The 19,110-nt window shown below is 44.3% G+C and overlaps 1 protein-coding gene across 2 annotated transcripts in view; it reads right to left on the reverse strand.

The window, feature by feature from the left end:
- Nucleotides 1-5,207: 5,207 nt before the first annotated feature.
- Nucleotides 5,208-19,110, reverse strand: part of rasa4 (RAS p21 protein activator 4) — a 68,270-nt gene continuing 54,367 nt past the window's right edge. Inside the window, exons 14-21 of one of the 2 annotated variants that reach the window (XM_055941831.1) lie at nucleotides 16,400-16,537; nucleotides 16,064-16,208; nucleotides 11,515-11,687; nucleotides 10,828-10,965; nucleotides 10,000-10,135; nucleotides 9,246-9,366; nucleotides 8,865-8,923; nucleotides 5,208-6,638 (exon numbers count right to left, since the gene is read on the reverse strand). In XM_055941831.1, coding sequence (XP_055797806.1) covers nucleotides 6,511-6,638; nucleotides 8,865-8,923; nucleotides 9,246-9,366; nucleotides 10,000-10,135; nucleotides 10,828-10,965; nucleotides 11,515-11,687; nucleotides 16,064-16,208; nucleotides 16,400-16,537 — 1,038 coding nt within the window. In that variant the 3' untranslated portion in view covers nucleotides 5,208-6,510. Of the gene's footprint in view, nucleotides 6,639-8,864; nucleotides 8,924-9,245; nucleotides 9,367-9,999; nucleotides 10,136-10,827; nucleotides 10,966-11,514; nucleotides 11,688-16,063; nucleotides 16,209-16,399; nucleotides 16,538-19,110 lie in introns of those variants that run through there. The other variant, XM_055941832.1, reaches the window with a different exon arrangement.

The raw sequence follows: 19,110 nt of genomic DNA on the forward strand, positions 1-19,110 counted from the left end.
TTGTGTAGCTTTGAGTAATTATCGGTTAGCTAGCCAGCTATTTTTCGCCTGCCGCGCTGCCGTCCTCCTACCTAGCCAACACTGCTAGCTAGCCAACTTCTACCGAATAGCAGCACTGTAGAAACTTACATTACAACGGAACGACTTGATTAGCGTAGTGTTAGCTAGTTGTCTTTGCTGTCCTTGTATCCATGATAATTGCGTAGTTTAGAGAAATTTAGTGAAATTGTCGAGGTTACCTAGCCAGCTTCACTTTCAACGTAGCCACTGCTAGCCAGGCTACTTCACCAGCCAGCAGTACTATATCATTTTAGTCAATAAGATCTTGTATTTTATTCTTATTTTTTTGCAACGTAAGCTTAACTTTCTGAACATTCGAGACGTGTAGCCCACTTGTCATTCTAATCTCCTTTGCATTAGCGTAGCCTCTTCTGTAGCCTGTCAACCATGTGTCTGTCTATCCCTGTTCTCTCCTCTCTGCACAGACCATACAAACGCTTCACACCGCGTGGCCGCGCCCACCCTAACCTGGTGGTCCCAGCCCGCACGACCCACGTGGAGTTCCAGGTCTCCGGTAGCCTCTGGAACTGCCGATCTGCGGCCAACAAGGCAGAGCTCATCTCAGCCTATGCGTCCCTCCAGTCCCTCGACTTCCTGGCACTGACGGAAACATGGCTCACCACAGATAACACTGCTACTCCTACTGCTCTCTCTTCGTCTGCCCACGTGTTCTCGCACACCCCGAGACCTTCTGGTCAGCGGGGTGGTGGCACCGGGATCCTCATCTCTCCCAAGTGGTCATTCTCTCTTTCTCCCCTTACCCATCTGTCTATCGCCTCCTTTGAATTCCATGCTGTCACAGTTACCAGCCCTTTCAAGCTTAACACCTGAAACCCCACCTCTTCAAGGAATACCTAGGATAGGATAAAGCAATCCTTCTGCCCCCCCCCCCCCCCTTAAAAGATTTAGATGCACTATTGTAAAGTGGCTGTTCCACTGGATGTCATTAGGTGAATGCACCAATTTGTAAGTCGCTCTGGATAAGAGCGTCTGCTAAATGACTTAAATGTAATGTAAATGTTAACATCCTTATCATTTATCGCCCTCCAGGTTCCCTTGGAGAGTTCATCAATGAGCTTGATGCCTTGATAAGGTCCTTTCCTGAGGACGGCTCACCTCTCACAGTTCTGGGTGACTTTAACCTCCCCATGTCTACCTTTGACTCATTCCTCTCTGCCTCCTTCTTTCCACTCCTCTCCTCTTTTGACCTCACCCTCTCACCTTCCCCCCCTACTCACAAGGCAGGCAATACGCTTGACCTCATCTTTACTAGATGCTGTTCTTCCACTAACCTCATTGCAACTCCCCTCCAAGTCTCCGACCACTACCTTGTATCCTTCTCCCTCTCGCTCTCATCCAACACTTCCCACACTGCCCCTACTCGGATGGTATCGCGCCGTCCCAACCTCCGCTCTCTCTCCCCCGCTACTCTCTCCTCTTCCATCCTATCATCTCTTCCCTCTGCCCAAACCTTCTCCAACCTATCTCCTGATTCTGCCTCCTCAACCCTCCTCTCCTCCCTTTCTGCATCCTTTGACTCTCTATGTCCCCTATCCTCCAGGCCGGCTCGGTCCTCCCCTCCCGCTCCGTGGCTCGACGACTCATTGCGAGCTCACAGAACAGGGCTCCGGGCAGCCGAGCGGAAATGGAGGAAAACTCGCCTCCCTGCGGACCTGGCATCCTTTCACTCCCTCCTCTCTACATTTTCCTCTTCTGTCTCTGCTGCTAAAGCCACTTTCTACCACTCTAAATTCCAAGCATCTGCCTCTAACCCTAGGAAGCTCTTTGCCACCTTCTCCTCCCTCCTGAATCCTCCTCCCCCTCCCCCCCCCTCCTCCCTCTCTGCAGACGACTTCGTCAACCATTTTGAAAAGAAGGTCGACGACATCCGATCCTCGTTCGCTAAGTCAAACGACACCGCTGGTTCTGCTCACACTGCCCAACCCTGTGCTTTGACCTCTTTCTCCCCTCTCTCTCCAGATGAAATCTCGCGTCTTGTGACGGCCGGCCGCCCAACAACCTGCCCGCTTGACCCTATCCCCTCCTCTCTTCTCCAGACCATTTCCGGAGACCTCCTACCTTACCTCACCTCGCTCATCAACTCATCCTTGACCGCTGGCTACGTCCCTTCCGTCTTCAAGAGAGCGAGAGTTGCACCCCTTCTGAAAAAACCTACACTCGATCCCTCCGATGTCAACAACTACAGACCAGTATCCCTTCTTTCTTTTCTCTCCAAAACTCTTGAACGTGCCGTCCTTGGCCAGCTCTCCTGCTATCTCTCTCAGAATGACCTTCTTGATCCAAATCAGTCAGGTTTCAAGACTAGTCACTCAACTGAGACTGCTCTTCTCTGTATCACGGAGGCGCTCCGCACTGCTAAAGCTAACTCTCTCTCCTCTGCTCTCATCCTTCTAGACCTATCGGCTGCCTTCGATACTGTGAACCATCAGATCCTCCTCTCCACCCTCTCCGAGTTGGGCATCTCCGGCGCGGCCCACGCTTGGATTGCGTCCTACCTGACAGGTCGCTCCTACCAGGTGGCGTGGCGAGAATCTGTCTCCTCACCACGCGCTCTCACCACTGGTGTCCCCCAGGGCTCTGTTCTAGGCCCTCTCCTATTCTCGCTATACACCAAGTCACTTGGCTCTGTCATAACCTCACATGGTCTCTCCTATCATTGCTATGCAGACGACACACAATTAATCTTCTCCTTTCCCCCTTCTGATGACCAGGTGGCGAATCGCATCTCTGCATGTCTGGCAGACATATCAGTGTGGATGACGGATCACCACCTCAAGCTGAACCTCGGCAAGACGGAGCTGCTCTTCCTCCCGGGGAAGGACTGTCCGTTCCATGATCTCGCCATCACGGTTGACAACTCCATTGTGTCCTCCTCCCAGAGCGCTAAGAACCTTGGCGTGATCCTGGACAACACCCTGTCGTTCTCCACCAACATCAAGGCGGTGGCCCGTTCCTGTAGGTTCATGCTCTACAACATCCGCAGAGTACGACCCTGCCTCACACAGGAAGCGGCGCAGGTCCTAATCCAGGCACTTGTCATCTCCCGTCTGGATTACTGCAACTCGCTGCTGGCTGGGCTCCCTGCCTGTGCCATTAAACCCCTACAACTCATCCAGAACGCCGCAGCCCGTCTGGTGTTCAACCTTCCCAAGTTCTCTCACGTCACCCCGCTCCTCCGCTCTCTCCACTGGCTTCCAGTTGAAGCTCGCATCCGCTACAAGACCATGGTGCTTGCCTACGGAGCTGTGAGGGGAACGGCACCTCAGTACCTTCAGGCTCTGATCAGGCCCTACACCCAAACAAGGGCACTGCGTTCATCCACCTCTGGCCTGCTCGCCTCCCTACCACTGAGGAAGTACAGTTCCCGCTCAGCCCAGTCAAAACTGTTCGCTGCTCTGGCACCCCAATGGTGGAACAAACTCCCTCACGACGCCAGGACAGCGGAGTCAATCACCACCTTCCGGAGACACCTGAAACCCCACCTCTTCAAGGAATACCTAGGATAAAGCAATCCTTCTGCCCCCCCCCCCCCCCCTTAAAAGATCTGATGCACTATTGTAAAGTGGCTGTTCCACTGGATGTCATAAGGTGAATGCACCAATTTGTAAGTCGCTCTGGATAAGAGCGTCTGCTAAATGACTTAAATGTAAATGTAAAATGTAAACATCGGGGCCTACCAGGGGTGCATAATTAGTCCCCTCCTGTACTCCCTGTTCACCCTTGACTGCGTGGCCACGCACGACTCCAACACCATCGTTTTGTTTTCCGATGACACAGGTCTGATCACTGGCGATGATGAAACAGCTTATAGGGAGGTCGTCAGAGACATGGCAGTGTGGTGCCAGGACAACAACCTCTCCCTCAATGTCAGCAAGAGAAAGGATCTGATCATGGAGTACAGGTAAAGGAGTGGCCGGGCACGCCCCCATTCACATCAACGAGGCTGTAGTGGAGCGGGTCGAGAGCTTCAAGAACTCCCTGTCATCCAGAACCTCTATACCAGGCAGTGTCAGAGGAAGGCCCTAAAAAATGTCAGACTGTGCTTGAGCACGGCAAGCATTACCAGAGCACCAAGACTGTGACCACAAATATCTTGAACAGCTTCTATCCCCAAGCCATAAGGCTGCTGAACAAAAGGCTACTCAAACTATTTGCATTGACTCCTGTTTTTTGTTGTTGCACTGACGATGCACACTCACTGGACTTCTCACACACTCATACATACTAAACTGACAGGGGTTTAGACTGTTTGGTGCCAAAAATAAGGGGTTAAATGATGTACAAAAATAATATACAGAACAGACACTTCAGAACAAAGTTCCTTTAGATTTTCTTTGGGGGGGGGGGGGGGGGGGGGGGGAGACTATCTGTAGTTCCATAGTGAATCAGTGATTCTATGCATTTGTATGTGCTAATAACAGTAAAGCCAAAAATAATACACTTGCTGTTAATAATACAATTAAGCATGTGCTCTGGTCACATGCAAAACATTTAAAATTGTTAGAATCTAATAAATATTGCACTTGATTAAATCTTAAATTAATGCATTTGGTTTGTAAATAAACAATAGTTTATATGGTTATCTACAGTATATCCACAGTCACTATCCAAGCCAGCACCATATTGGTGTTCAATGTTTAGGTCTATTTTTCTAGCTGGTTTGAATTATATTTATAATTTTCAAATGATTAGGGAAAGAAGGAATTTCAAACTGTATTTGCAGGTGCTATATTAAAAAAATGTACTCATATGCCACATGGAGGTAGATACTGCATAAAGTCCTCCGGTCCTCTGTAGCGCAGTTGGTAGAGCATGGTGCTTGCAACACGAGGATAGTGGGTTTGATTCCCTGGACCACCCATACGTAAAAGATGTATGCACTCATAAATAAACTGCTTTGGATCAAGTGTCTGCTAAATGGCATATATTATTAAGTACCCTGTACCGTCCAGCTCCGGGTTAAAGTTTCACCAAGGATCAGCTTCCCTTCCCCCAATCATAACATTAACCATTATTGGTTAAAATGCTAAGCTGACCCAAGATCAGTGTCCAGGGGCAACTTCACCATACAGTTTAACATGGCAGTATAGCACTTCACAAGTAAACAAATGAAACTGAGCCACCTAGTGGTTAATAACAATAACCTATTTTAATGGTTGAACATTTTACATTCACATGGCAAAACAGATAGAAAATGCAAACTCAAATGCTCAATATATAAAAATTTACAATATTTAAAATAACACACACACATTGACATACAATAAAAACCTTACACATAAAAAGGTTAGAATTTACACTGAATGCAACAAAGGTTTTCGAATATATTCCACAACACATTTCTGAGAACGTATGAGACTAATCTTTCAGAGGTCTGTCTATTCATTCTCAGTTAATACATGCATTATTATATTTATACATAAATGTATTTTGGTATGCATTTTGCCCCTTGTCTGTAAATTCTTTGTGCATGTCAAAAGTCTGTTTACATTAGATCTTGACAACGCTGTTACGCCAGTTTGTTCTTTACAGTATTTCAAGCACATAGTCACTTTGAAATGGCACATAGAACACACAACAACAAAACACAGATGTAGCCCATGGCATTAAAAGCCTGTAAGAAAGATTTGGGAACATTACAGATTCACAAGTAAGACAAAAAAAAATTGAATTTTTGAACTTTCAATTTTCTGACAATAAATTAAACTCCTGTGACAATGGTGCATGAACAATTAAATCACGCTTAACAAAGAAATTAATAAACAACCACAGAAAAAGAAGATGCACCCTCATGGAGAGAGCGCTACTCTATTGATATTCAGAATGTCAGTGTTGCCATCAGTTGATATGCTTTCAATAGGCTGATTACTTTACAAATACTTCAGCAATACTGCTCTTGGTCTCAATCTACTCTTTACTATCGCTGCATTATTCATGTACAGTATAAACCCATTGTTAAAATATCATGTTAAAATTTCCATGGGTAATATTTACCATACATTCATAACCGTTACACCTGCACTATGTATGGGGGGTGGGGTTGTTGAACCTCAAACCCAATGTCAAACACATAACAAAATCCAGTCCCCATCAGTGCTTCTTAAAGGGATGTTGCTGGTAGACCTGTGAAGTTAATATGAAGAGCAGAACATCGCCCAACAACTCATCTACAAGAAGAAGTTTATGATGAACATGGTGTAATGACCAAAATGTCTTCACTGATGTTCCATACAGGTTTTCTTGACAAGGACAAGTCAAAATTAATTAATGTCAAGAGCTGAGTAAAAGGAGTAACATTGAGACTAGGGCTCTGTCCCTTTATAGCGCATTTACCCTATGTGCCCTTGTCACAAGTAGTGCACTATAGAGGGGATTAGGGTGCCATTTGGGACACTAGGCCTGAGAACTGCCGGTTGCATTGACATTCTGTTACGTTTGCAGCTCCAGGAGAAAGTTCCTATTCTTTAACCTCTCCTCCTCCTCCACTGCAGTGTGGGAGTTCTGCAGGTCCTGTAGGACACTGAACAACCTTGTGATCCCATCCAGCTTCTTCTCACCTGGGACATGAGAGGTCAGATAACAGATTACAGAATGGGCCCAACCAGCACAGAAATACAGACACACATCTTTCAAAACACACTTTAGACTCAGCAATATGACGTTGCACGAGCATCACCGCAGATGTTGCAGATGAACACGATGCACTTGTATACACACGAGGGCACGGGTAAGCTTCAAAAGCTATTACCTGAAATCTGCAGGACCAGAAACAGCAGAGAAGTTTAGCCTCGCACTTCAATGCTCTTAGTTGTTGCAGAAATCAACACGATATTGCTAGTTCACTTTGTCGATTGCTGACTCTACCTTTAAACTATAGGGTGGTAGGTAGCCTAGCGGTTAGTGTTGAGCCAGTAACGGTCGCTGGTTCAAATACCCGCGGCGACAAGGTTATAAATCTGGCAAGTTTTTTTACTAAGTTAAAACAGTACAGTATATAAAACATTCTAGTTAATCATGACAATCCCGTGCCCTCTTCTAGGAAGGCATACAAGGGTATAGAAGGCCATATCATTAAATGATTTTGATGAGCCATAGAAGAGGCTTTTGTCTTTCTTTAATATTTTTTTATTTTTATGACATGCATTCAAAAGAATAATAACCATTATCTTGATTATACACTGCTCAAAAAAATAAAGGGAATACTAAAATAACACATCCTAGATCTGAATGAATGAAATATTGTTATTAAATACTTTTTTCTTTACATAGTTGAATGTGCTGACAACAAAATCACACAAAAACTATCAATGGAAATCAAATTTATCAACCCATGGAGGTCTGGATTTGGAGTCACACTCAAAATTAAAGTGGAAAACCACACTACAGGCTTATCCAACTTTGATGTAATGTCCTTAAAACAAGTCAAAATGAGGCTCAGTAGTGTATGTGGCCTCCACGTGCCTGTATGACCTCCCTACAGCGCCTGGGCATGCTCCTGATGAGGTGGCGGATGGTCTCCTGAGGGATCTCCTCCCAGACCTGGACTAAAGCATCCGCCAACTCCTGGACAGTTTGTGGTGCAACGTGGCGTTGGTGGATGGAGCGAGACATGATGTCCCAGATGTGCTCAATTGGATTCAGGTCTGAGGAACGGGCGGGCCAGTCCATAGCATCAATGCCTTCCTCTTGCAGGAACTGCTGACACACTCCAGCCACATCAGGTCTAGCATTGTCTTGCATTAGGAGGAACCCAGGGCCAACCACACCAGCATATGGTCTCACAAGGGGTCTGAGGATCTCATCTCGGTACCTAATGGCAGTCAGGCTACCTCTGGCGAGCACATGGAGGGCTGTGCGGCCCCCCAAAGAAATGCCACCCCACACCATGACTGACCCACCGCCAAACCGGTCATGCTGGAGGATGTTGCAGGCAACAGAACGTTCTCCACGACGTCTCCAGACTCTGTCACATGTGCTCAGTGTGAACCTGCTTTCATCTGTGAAGAGCACAGGGCGCCAGTGGCGAATTTGCCAATCTTGGTGTTCTCTGGCAAATGCCAAACGTCCTGCACGGTGTTGGGCTGTAAGCACAACCCCCACCTGTGGACGTCGGGCCCTCATACCACCCTCATGGAGTCTGTTTCTGACCGTTTGAGCAGACACATGCACATTTGTGGCCTGCTGGAGGTCATTTTGCAGGGCTCTGGCAGTGCTCCTCCTTGCACAAAGGCAGCGGTCCTGCTGCTGGGTTGTTACCCTCCTACGGCCTCCTTCACATCTCCTGATGTACTGGCCTGTCTCCTGGTAGCGCCTCCATGCTCTGGACACTACGCTGACAGACACAGCAAACCTTCTTGCCACAGCTCGCATTGATGTGCCATCCTGGATGAGCTGCACTACCTGAGCCACTTGTGTGGGTTGTAGACTCCGTCTCATGCTAGCACTAGAGTGAAAGCACCGCCAGCATTCAAAAGTGACCAAAACATCAGCCAGGAAGCATAGGAACTGAGAAGTGGTCTGTGGTCACCACCTGCAGAACCACTCCTTTATTGGGTGTGTCTTGCTAATTGCCTATAATTTCCACCTGCTGTCTATTCCATTTGCACAACAGCATGTGAAATGTATTGTCAATCAGTGTTGCTTCCTAAGTGGACAGTTTGATTTCACAGAAGTGTGATTGACTTGGAGTTACATAGTGTTGTTTAAGTGTTCCCTTTATATTTTTGAGCAGTGTATATTGTTACAGTATCTTTATGAAAAGAAAAAAGCTTCAAGAACCCTACCTTCCAAAGTCTCCCTGTCATCCTCGTCTTCTGGCTTGATCATCTCTTGGTATCTTTTCCTGAAAGAAAACAAACAATCAAAAGTAAAATGTGCATCAGCCTACAGTACCAAAACACAGGAACCTGCAATGCATCTGTGAACAGACTTGGGTTCAAATAGTATTTGCTTTCTTTCAAATACTTTGAGCAATTGATTGAGCCAGAGTCCCAGATGGGTGGGGCTTGCACTTTTGGGACTATTCCATTGGATCCATTGCGCAAGACAAGCTTGATCGACCGCAGCTAAGTATTTGGAAGAAAACAAATAGAATTTGAACTCAGTTCTGTCTGTGAGAACAAACAAGGGGGATATAGGTTTCTCCAATATGTTTTGAACTGTACCTCAAAGCTTGTCGGACTCCAATAAGGTGTCGATAGATGAGCTGGGATTCCAGATCTGGGTCGAGGGGATCGTACCACTCCTGTAACGTCACCCCGTGTTTGGTCTTGTCACATCCTGGGTCTGGACAGACAAGAGCAGCTATTGACTCAACCCCATAAACATTATTAACCACCTGTCCAGCACTTGCCACTGGAGTGGTCAAACCAGCTCTGTGAGCACTACTATGTGCGCACAATTTTGTTCCAGCCCTACTCCAACACACCTGATTTAACTTATCATCTGGAGTTTGATTTTCTGAACTAGGTGTGTTAGAATAGGGCTACCTTGTACTGTATACATACGGTAAGAGATCAATAGAACGCAGACCATGGGTGATTGCACCGTGGGTGGTAGGAGGCGACAGCCTTGTGGTTAAGAGCGTTTGGCCAGTAACCAAAAGGTTGCTGGTTTGAATCCCTAATATGCCCTTTACCAAGGCACTTAACCCTAATTGCTCCTGTAAGTCACTCTGGATAACAGCATCTACTAAATGACTAAATGTAAAATGCAAATGTGACATGAACATATATTGGGGTTGACATTCCATCCAAGCATTTTACCCAAACAGTATGAAATACACATGAATAGTAGCCTATATTTAGGCTAATTTTGATGTGCGGCAAATGAGGAGATTCTGGATCCATACCCCAACTCTTACCTGATCTATTGTAGCATTGTATTGCATTGCATGGCAGACACGCCAATCTGTGGTACCTGCTTTGTCCTTCTGGTGGCAGCAGCTCCATCGATCTCCTTTGTATATCCCTGGGTGGTAGGAGCTCATAGTGTCTGTGTTGTGGCTGCAGGCTTTTCTCAGGGCCGAGAGCCACTGATTCAGCTCATTCACACTCTACGGGGGAAAGAGATAAAGAGAGGGGGTAGAGACCCAAGTGGGTGCTACACATTGGTGGTGGATGAGATGAGCATCCCGCTTACTACAATATGTAAAGTGCTTTGGGTGTCTAGAAAAAAAGCTAAGTCCAATCAATTATAATTTTTATTATTATCATCATCATCATCAATTAATTATTATTAATCCCATAATTCAAATCTGGGCCAGTATTCATAAAGTGCCTCAGAGTAGGGGTGCTGACCTAGGATAATTTCTGCCTTTTAGATCATAATGAATAAGACTAAATGGATAGGTCGGACCTGATCCTCGATCAGGACTCCTACTCTGAGACACTTGATGAATACAGGTACTGTACTACCAGTGACCGGCAACAGTGCTGTATGTGGTATGGGTTGCGTATTGTGTGATAATCACGTGTTCATCTTGCATGTGTTACATTATGTATTCTGTATTGATGTTTTTTAACTCGTGTGTGTGTGTGTGTGTGTGTGAGAAAACCAATCAAATTTATTGTGAACATTTATGGCTGTAATAATGTTGACTGATTCTGATTCAGAAATACAGTAGGCCTGCATGGCTACCCTATTCCCTATATAGTGCACTACTTTTGACCATAGCCCTGGTCAAATGTAGTGCACAATATAGGGAATAGGGTGTTATCTGCTTTGGGGTCTTGTGAAGAAGCTGACCTTACAGTCCAGGTACAGTGTCTCCACCAGGCCATTGTCTCGGCTGGAGATGATCTGCATGACGTTGGCACTGCCAAAGCTCTTCTCCTCCACCTTCTCCACTGCTCGGATCCTGGGCAGGGAGATGAAGGAGCTCTTCTGTGATAGCAGGGGAAACAATTTAATTCAATTTAACCATCTGTCACCTTACCTTAGAATTACTACTGCCCGAATTCCAGTCTGTTTGTACTATCATGCCAACCCCTCGTCACTCATGTTCATGCCAAATAACATGTTTGGCTTGACAAAGACAGCAACGGAGTTTGCAAGAGCACAAACAGATCTGGGACAAGGCTAGAATGAATATACTACAGTGGTATTTCAGACATACAACACACAGGCACAGAAATAGACAATAAGACAAGAATACAGTAATAAAATACATTCCTCCATGATAGTGGGAAGACAACAAGGGATGTGGGAGAGATTGTGTTTCATGTAGCGTTTTTCACACAATAGTACAAGGGCCTTGAACTAGTTGCCATTGGACGCCTGGAAACAAATACCTGGGTAATGTTCATTATAAAGCAAAAGGAAGATAACGGGCTGAAACAGAAATTCTCCAATAAAAAAAGTCTACAGTATCAATAAATGTCAATGATTGACTAACTACAACAGGTGATCTTCTCAAGCTGAGAAGGCACTCACCTTGGAGTGCTGGGTCCGGGCGTAAGACAGGGTGTCTTTGCTGAGGGTGACGTAGTACTTCTTAAAAGGTGATGTCATCAGCATGCTCTTGTCCTTGGTCCTGTGTAGGAGAATGAAGCCCTCCTTCTCCATGGAGCCACACTGGAGACTCATCCTCTGCTGCAGGCCCAGGTCTGGAATACACAGTAGTGTCAAGCCATAGGGAATCACTCACAACTAGCTAGCATGGCTAAAATCTTATCATCCCTAAACATAACAGTAGCGTTTGACATAACCTCTACTATAGCTCTAGGTCTGGAACACACAGCAGAGTCATGTCAGCCCATAGTGAATCAGATGAATGAAAAAGGAAACCGCACATTGCTCTTGATAGTATCACTGATCTTCAATAAGCTTACGTATCAGCCTCATGGCCTTTGTGAATTTTTTTAAATTGGCACCCTTATGTAGACCTAGCCCCACCTACATGGGTGGCCCATAGGGAATCACAGCTAGCATATAAGGCTAACTACTTTGTAAGCAGAACTTGTGTTCTGTTATAATCTCCACCCGGCACAGCCAGAAGAGGACAGCCACCCCTCATAGCCTGGTTCCTCTAGGTTTCTTCCTAGGTTCTGGCCTTTCTAGGGAGTTTTTCCTAGCCACCGTGCTTCTACACCTGCATTGCTTGCTGGTTGGGATTTTAGGCTGGGTTTCTGTACAGCACTTTGTGACATCAGCTGATGTAAGAAGGGCTTTATCAATACATTTGATTGATTGATTTAGCATCCCTAAACACACAGCATTGTCAGTCCATTGGAAACCACACATAGCTAGCATGACTAACATCTTAGCAGCCCTAAAAGGTAACATACTGTTTGATCTCTACTATCAAAAAAGATAGGCTGAAATAGCTGAATTATACTGAACAAAAATATAAAAAACACAACATGTAGTATTGGTCCCATGTTTCATGACCTGAAATAAAAGATTCCAGATATCTTCCATATGCACAAAAAGCTAATTTCTGTAAAATGTTGTGAACAAAAATTGTTTACATCCCTGTTAGTGAGCATTTCTCCTTTTCCAAGGTAATCTATCCACCTGACAGGTGTGGTATATCAACAAGCTGATTAAACAGCCTGATCATTACACAGGTGCACCTTCTGCTGGGGACAACAAAAGGGCACTCTAAAATGTGCAGTTTTGTCACAACACAATGCCACAGATGTCAGTTGAGGGTGCACCCAATTGACACAGTGACTGCAGGAATGTCCACCAGAGCTAAGAGATAATTGAATGTACATTTCTCGACCATAAGACATAATTTTAGAGAATTTGGCAGTACATCCACCCAGCCTCAAAACCACAGACCACGCCAGCCAAGGACCTCTTCAACTGCGGGATCGTCTGAGACAGCCACCCGGACAGCTGATGAAACTGAGGAGTATTTGTGTCTGTAACAAAGCCCTTCTGTGGGGGAAAAACTCATTCTGATTGGCTGGGCCTGGCTTTCCAGTGGGTGGACCTATGCTCTCCCAGGCCCACCCATGGCTGTGCACCTGCCCAGGCATGTGAAATCCATATATTAGGGCCTAATTTATTTATTTCAATTGACTGATTTCTTTACATGAACTGTGATTCAGTAAAATCGTTGAAATTGATGCATTTTGCTTTTATACCTTTGTTCAGTATAATTGTATTAGTGAAGTCAGTGATTTGAGTTATTGGCATGGCAAACACTTCAAAGCATTCCACATTAAATCACAGTCAAATACATGTTGTTTCTAACAACCAGCAAACCATAAGGAATTAGCTAATAACCACCAGCTAAAAACATAAGAGCATGGGAGAAATCTTGTTGAGTTTACCCTCTACATATCTAGGGAATTTGCTTATAGCTAACCACATATTATAAGCGCATGGAAGAGATGTTGTAGTGGTTACCCTGTAAAGAATAGGAGATCTTATAGAGTTTTCCCTTTGAGGACTACAAATATGCTAAGGATATAGCTATTGGCTAACTTCAATTCCGCAAGGAAACATTCTATGTTATCAATAACAGGGAAGGCTGAATTACCATAATAATTGCATAGACTATACAAAAGTACAATACAAGTCAAAAGTTTGGACACCTAATCATTCAAGGGTTTTCTTTATTTTTACTATTTTCTACATTGTAGAACAATAGTGAAGACATCAAAACTATGAAATAACATATTTGGAATCGTAGTATTTAGATGTATAATTTGTAGTAACCAAAAGTGTTAAACAAATCAAAATATATTTTAGATTTGAGATTCTTCAAAAAGCAGCCACCCTTTGCCTTGACAGCTTTGCACACTTGGCATTTTCTCAACCAGCTTCACCTGGAAGGCTTTTCCAACAGTCTTGAAGGAGTTCCCACTTGTTCTGAGCACTTGTTGGCTGCTTTTCCTTCACTGAGGTCCAAGTCATCCTAAACCATCTCAATTCGGTTGAGGTCAGGTGATTGTGGAGACCAGGTCATCTGATCCAGCACTCTATCACTCTCATTCTTGGTCAAATATCCCTTACACAGCCTGGAGGTGTGTTGGGTCATTGTCCTGTTGAAAAACAAATGATAGTCCCACTCAGCCCAAACCAGATGGAATGGTGTATTGCTGCAGAATGCTGTGGTAGCCATGCTGGTTAAGTGTGCCTTGAAATATAAATAAATCACAGTCAGTGTCACCAGCAAAGCACCCCCACACCATAGCACCTTCTCCTCCATGCTTCATGGTGGGAACCACACATGCAGAGATTATCCATTCACCTACTCTGCATCTCACAAAGACACAGTGGTTGGAACCAAAAATCTCAAATTTGGACTAAACAGACCAAAGTACAGATTTCCAACGGTCTAATGTCCATTGCTCATGTTTCTTGGCCCAAGTAAGTCTCTTCTTATTGGTGTCCTTTACTAGTGGTTTCTTTGCAGCAATTCGACCATGAAGGCCTAATTCATGCAGTCTCCTCTGAACAGTTGATGTTGAGATGTGTCTGTTACTTGAACTCTGTGAAGCATTTATTTGGGCTGCAATTTCTGAGGCTGGTAACTAATGAACCTATCCTCTGCAGCAGAGGTAACTCTGGGTCTTCCTTTCCTGAGGCAGTCCTCATGAGAGCCAGTTTCATCATAGCGCTTGATGGTTTTTGCGACTGCACTTTTAGAAACTTTCAAAGTTCCTGAAATTTTCCCGGATTGACTGCCCTTCATGTCTTAAAGTAATGATGGACTGTCGTTTCTCTTTGCTTATTTGAGCTGTTCTTGCCATAATATGGACTTAGTCTTTAACCAAATAGGGCTATCTTCTGTATAACACCCCTATCTTGTCACAACACAACTGATTCCACAAACTAACTTTTAACAAGGCACAACTGTTAATTTAAATGCATTTCAGGTGACTGTCTTCACTATTATTCTACAATGTAGAAAATCGTACAAATACAGAAAAACCCTGGAATGAGTAGGTGTGTTCAAACTTTTGACTGGTACTGTATATTGTGAAGTGGAAACGTCTAGGAGCAACAATGGCTCAGCCACAAAGTGGTAGGCCACACAAGCTCACAGAATGGGACAGAAGAGTGCTGAAGCTCGTACAAATCGTCTGTCCTTGGTTGCAACACTAACTACCGAGTTACAAACTGCCCCTGGAAGCAACGTTAGCGCAATGACGTTTTGTCAGGAGCTTCATGAAATGGGTTTCCATGGCCGAGCAGCCGCACACAAGCATAAAATCATCATGCGCAATGCCAAACGTTGGCTGGAGTGGTGTAAAGCATGCCGCCATTGGACTCTGGAGCAGTGGAAATGCCTTCTCTGGAGTAATGAATCACACTTCACCATCTGGCAGTCATGAATCTTGGTTTGGCGGACGCCAGACCAGGAGAACGCTATGTGCCCAAATGCATAGTGCCAACTGTAAAGTTTGGTGGAGGAGGAATAATGGTCTGGGGCTGTTTTTCATGGTTCGGGCTAGGCCCCTTAGTTCCAGTGAAGGGAAAACTTAACGCTACAGCATAGAATCATCTAGATTATAATTGTATGTTTCCAACTTTGTGGCAACAGCTTGGGGAAGGCCCTTTCCTGTTTCAGCATGACAATGCCCCCATGCACAAAGTGAGGTACATACAGAAGTTGTTTGTTGAGATTGGTGTGGAAGAACTTGACTGGCCTGCACAGAGCCCTGACCTCAACCCCTACGAAGACCTTTGGGATGAATTGGAACGCCGATTGCAAGCCAGGCCTAATCGCCCAACATCAGTGCCCGACCACACTAATGCTCATAGCTGAATGGAAGCAAGTCTCTGCAGCAATGTTCCAACATCTAGTGGAAACCTTCCCAGAAGAGTGGAGGCTGTTATCAAATGAAATGTTATTGGTCACATACACATATTTAGCAGATGTTATTGCGGGTGTAGTGAGATGCTTGTTATTGCAGCAAAGTGGGGACCAACTCCATATGAATGCCCATGATTTTGGAATGAGATGTTCGACGAGCAGATGTCCACATACTTTTGGTCATATAGTGTATGTTATAGTGTTTACCTTCAGAGTTGTCACAGCTGACCAGTCTAATGATGAAGTCTTTGAGCTGGGTGATACCCAGCTGGATGGCTGGCTGCAGTGGCACCATCCAGGGCTCTTTGGAACAGCAGGTCAGAGTGTCCAGGTTGCCAATGGTCTGAATGGCCTGTAGGGGTATGGCGGATGGGAGAAGAAGAGTTGTACCACTAAAAGTATATTTCTAACACAGATGGCAACCGGGAACTAAATCCACAATTTTGTGCCTACAGTAGCCAGTAGCAGCAGTGCGTAGCACCACCATTTTGTGCCTACCTTAGCGAGTAGCAGCAGTGTGCGGCACCACCATTTTGTGCCTACCTTAGCCAGTAGCAGCAGTGTGCGACTGGTGCGGGCATCCGCATGTTTCTCCCGGAGGTGGAAAAGCTTGGGGGACATGATAGCCGGAGAGATGAAGCGCAGACACAGGAAACTGGTCACGGCTATAAACTTCACCTTCTGCAAACACAGGCCACACAACAGAGATTACACTGAGTGGGGGAGTTATCATTATCATTTTAAGCTTAATTTTGATTTCAACATCCAATGTATTGAAAATAAACCAAAATGTAAAAAAAAATGTCATGCAAACAACGGGCTGTTTTACTATAATTTGCAGGTAATTAACAAACACATTTAGCATCCCCTGGTTTCCATGCATTGCCTACAAACTACTGATTTGGACCTTCAGCACATCTACATTTTAAAAAGTAAAATCCATTTAATATAGCCTACACCGTCACAATAAATCCATTATATATTTTAGATAGGTCCAAAGAAACATGAAATGTAGCCTGTTTCAGAAGAACATTACAGCACAATCTGAGTTGTCCTTATGTTAGGCCCTGATCTGGCTATGGCTGTGGGCTATACTAGTTCATTTAGCAGACAATATTTGCTTAGAATTCCATGGTATTGTTTTATAGTATGGAGAATAGGCCTATAGTTGAACATAGCTGAATCAAATAGAAAGGATATTTTCCCCAAATTATTTCTGAGGGACTGCGCCCATGCGGCTATTTTGTGTTGAGCAGTTAACAAAAGAACAGGTCCATTTAGAGTTATTCATGCAACTTAAGATGTGAAACAAACCTTAGAATGTATCAAAAATCAAAACATATAGCCTAAGGCTGCATGACGCAACTAATGATGATTTGAAAAAAGTTACATGAAAGGCAAAAGCTCTGCTCCGATTCTTACTCAGGCTACACACTTCAGTCTCTCATTCACAATTTGACAAACACTTGATAATACTCTCATCCATCAGACCATTCTTAATTTAACCTGTGCTCTACATATAGCTTACACTATATATACACACAAAAGTATGTGGACACCCCTTCATAGTAGTGGATTTGGCTATTTCAGCTACACCCGTTGCTGACAGGTGTATAAAATTGAGCACACCGCCATGAAATCTCCATAGACAAACATTAGCAGTAGAATGACCTTACTGAAGAGCTCAGTGACTTTCGACATGACACAACAAGTCAGTTCGTCAAATTTCTACCCTACTATAGCTGCCCCGGTCAACTGTAAGTGCGGTTATTGTGAAGTGGATATGTCTAGGAGCAACAGCAGCTCAGCCGTGAAGTGGTAGGCCACACAAGCTCACAGAATGGGACCGCCGAGTGCTGAAGCGCGTTGCACATAAAACTTGTCTGTCCTCGGTTGCAACACTCACTACCGGAGTTCCAAACTCCATCTGGAAGCAACGTCCGGAACAAAACTTTACATGTTGAGTTTATATTTTTGTTCAGTATATTAATTAGCCTAAATTATGACTATCCAATCATCACATTAAGAATAGTAGGCTATCTTACATAAGTCTGCAAAATGCAATGATTCATGGAATGCATTATTATAAAAGGAGCTTTTTTAATGGTGAAAATTACCTTCCCCAAACTTGAAATTTATACACCGCCTATGTAAACCAAGGTAGGCTACACTGTTGTAAAGCAGATTAATGTGCTTACTTTTAAGAATTTAGCATTAAACATAGCAGCTTGACCAAGCCGGGGTCCTCTTTTTTTAAGTGTCCAGTCAAAACTCACACGCGATTGTGCAATGACGGATTATAAGAACACGTTTCACCAGGCTCTGCAGGGTACATCCTCTCCAATTGTGTTACAGGAGTCCTAGGCCTATAGGCTACGTTTTTTTGTTATTGGGTCACTTTAGTTGTGATACAAACCTTATCAAAACATATAGGCCTATGGGCTAGGCTACATGTGTGCGACTATGATTTGAAAAAGTCACAACAAAAAAAGGCATGCACTGTTTCTTGCCTTAGAATGCACACGCTGAGCACAAATGATAATACATCATTCACAAGTGATAATACTGTCAGCCATCAGACTATTCTCAATTTAATCTTGTCTTTACATATACTAAATAATATATACAGTATGTGTGAAATTAGTTTTGATTTAGAATAGACCGTAATCATGTATATGTCGTAACAGGGGCAGGAGAAAGAAATACGTAATTTTCATGCCACCAAGGTAGGGTACTTATGTTGTAAAGTCTGTGGTGGTCCTGTGTGGCTCAGTTGGTAGAGCATGGCGCTTGCAATGCCAGGGTTGCGGATACAATTCCTAAGGGTGACCAGCACGAAAATGTAGGCACTCACTACTTTAAGTCGCTCTGGAAAACATGCATATGCTAAAATGTAAAAGCGAAGCAATGTGCTTAATATTAGAAAAGTTGAGAAATAGAGGAAGCTGATGGGATGCGCTTCTTTTTAAGAGGCCATCAAAACTTTGTTCTCACACACAATTGTGACCCGATTAAGGAAACTAGGCATATGTCGCAAGTCACGACTTCACAGGAGAGCCGTTTGAACGTAAAACACATTTTTTTTCCATCAAAATGCGTTTTGTTTTGGCAGAAATGCCTTCTCGAACATGTGAACTTTCATGTGCCTTAATAACAAACTTGTATGCCATCTGTAAATACGAATAAAAGTGTTAAATTACAAGCCTTGTTGGTTAAGCCACAGAAAAAGACAGCAACCTTCTGACTAGCCATGA

The sequence above is a fragment of the Salvelinus fontinalis genome, chromosome 13, assembly GCF_029448725.1.
Source record: "Salvelinus fontinalis isolate EN_2023a chromosome 13, ASM2944872v1, whole genome shotgun sequence".
NCBI classification, from domain to species: domain Eukaryota; kingdom Metazoa; phylum Chordata; class Actinopteri; order Salmoniformes; family Salmonidae; genus Salvelinus; species Salvelinus fontinalis.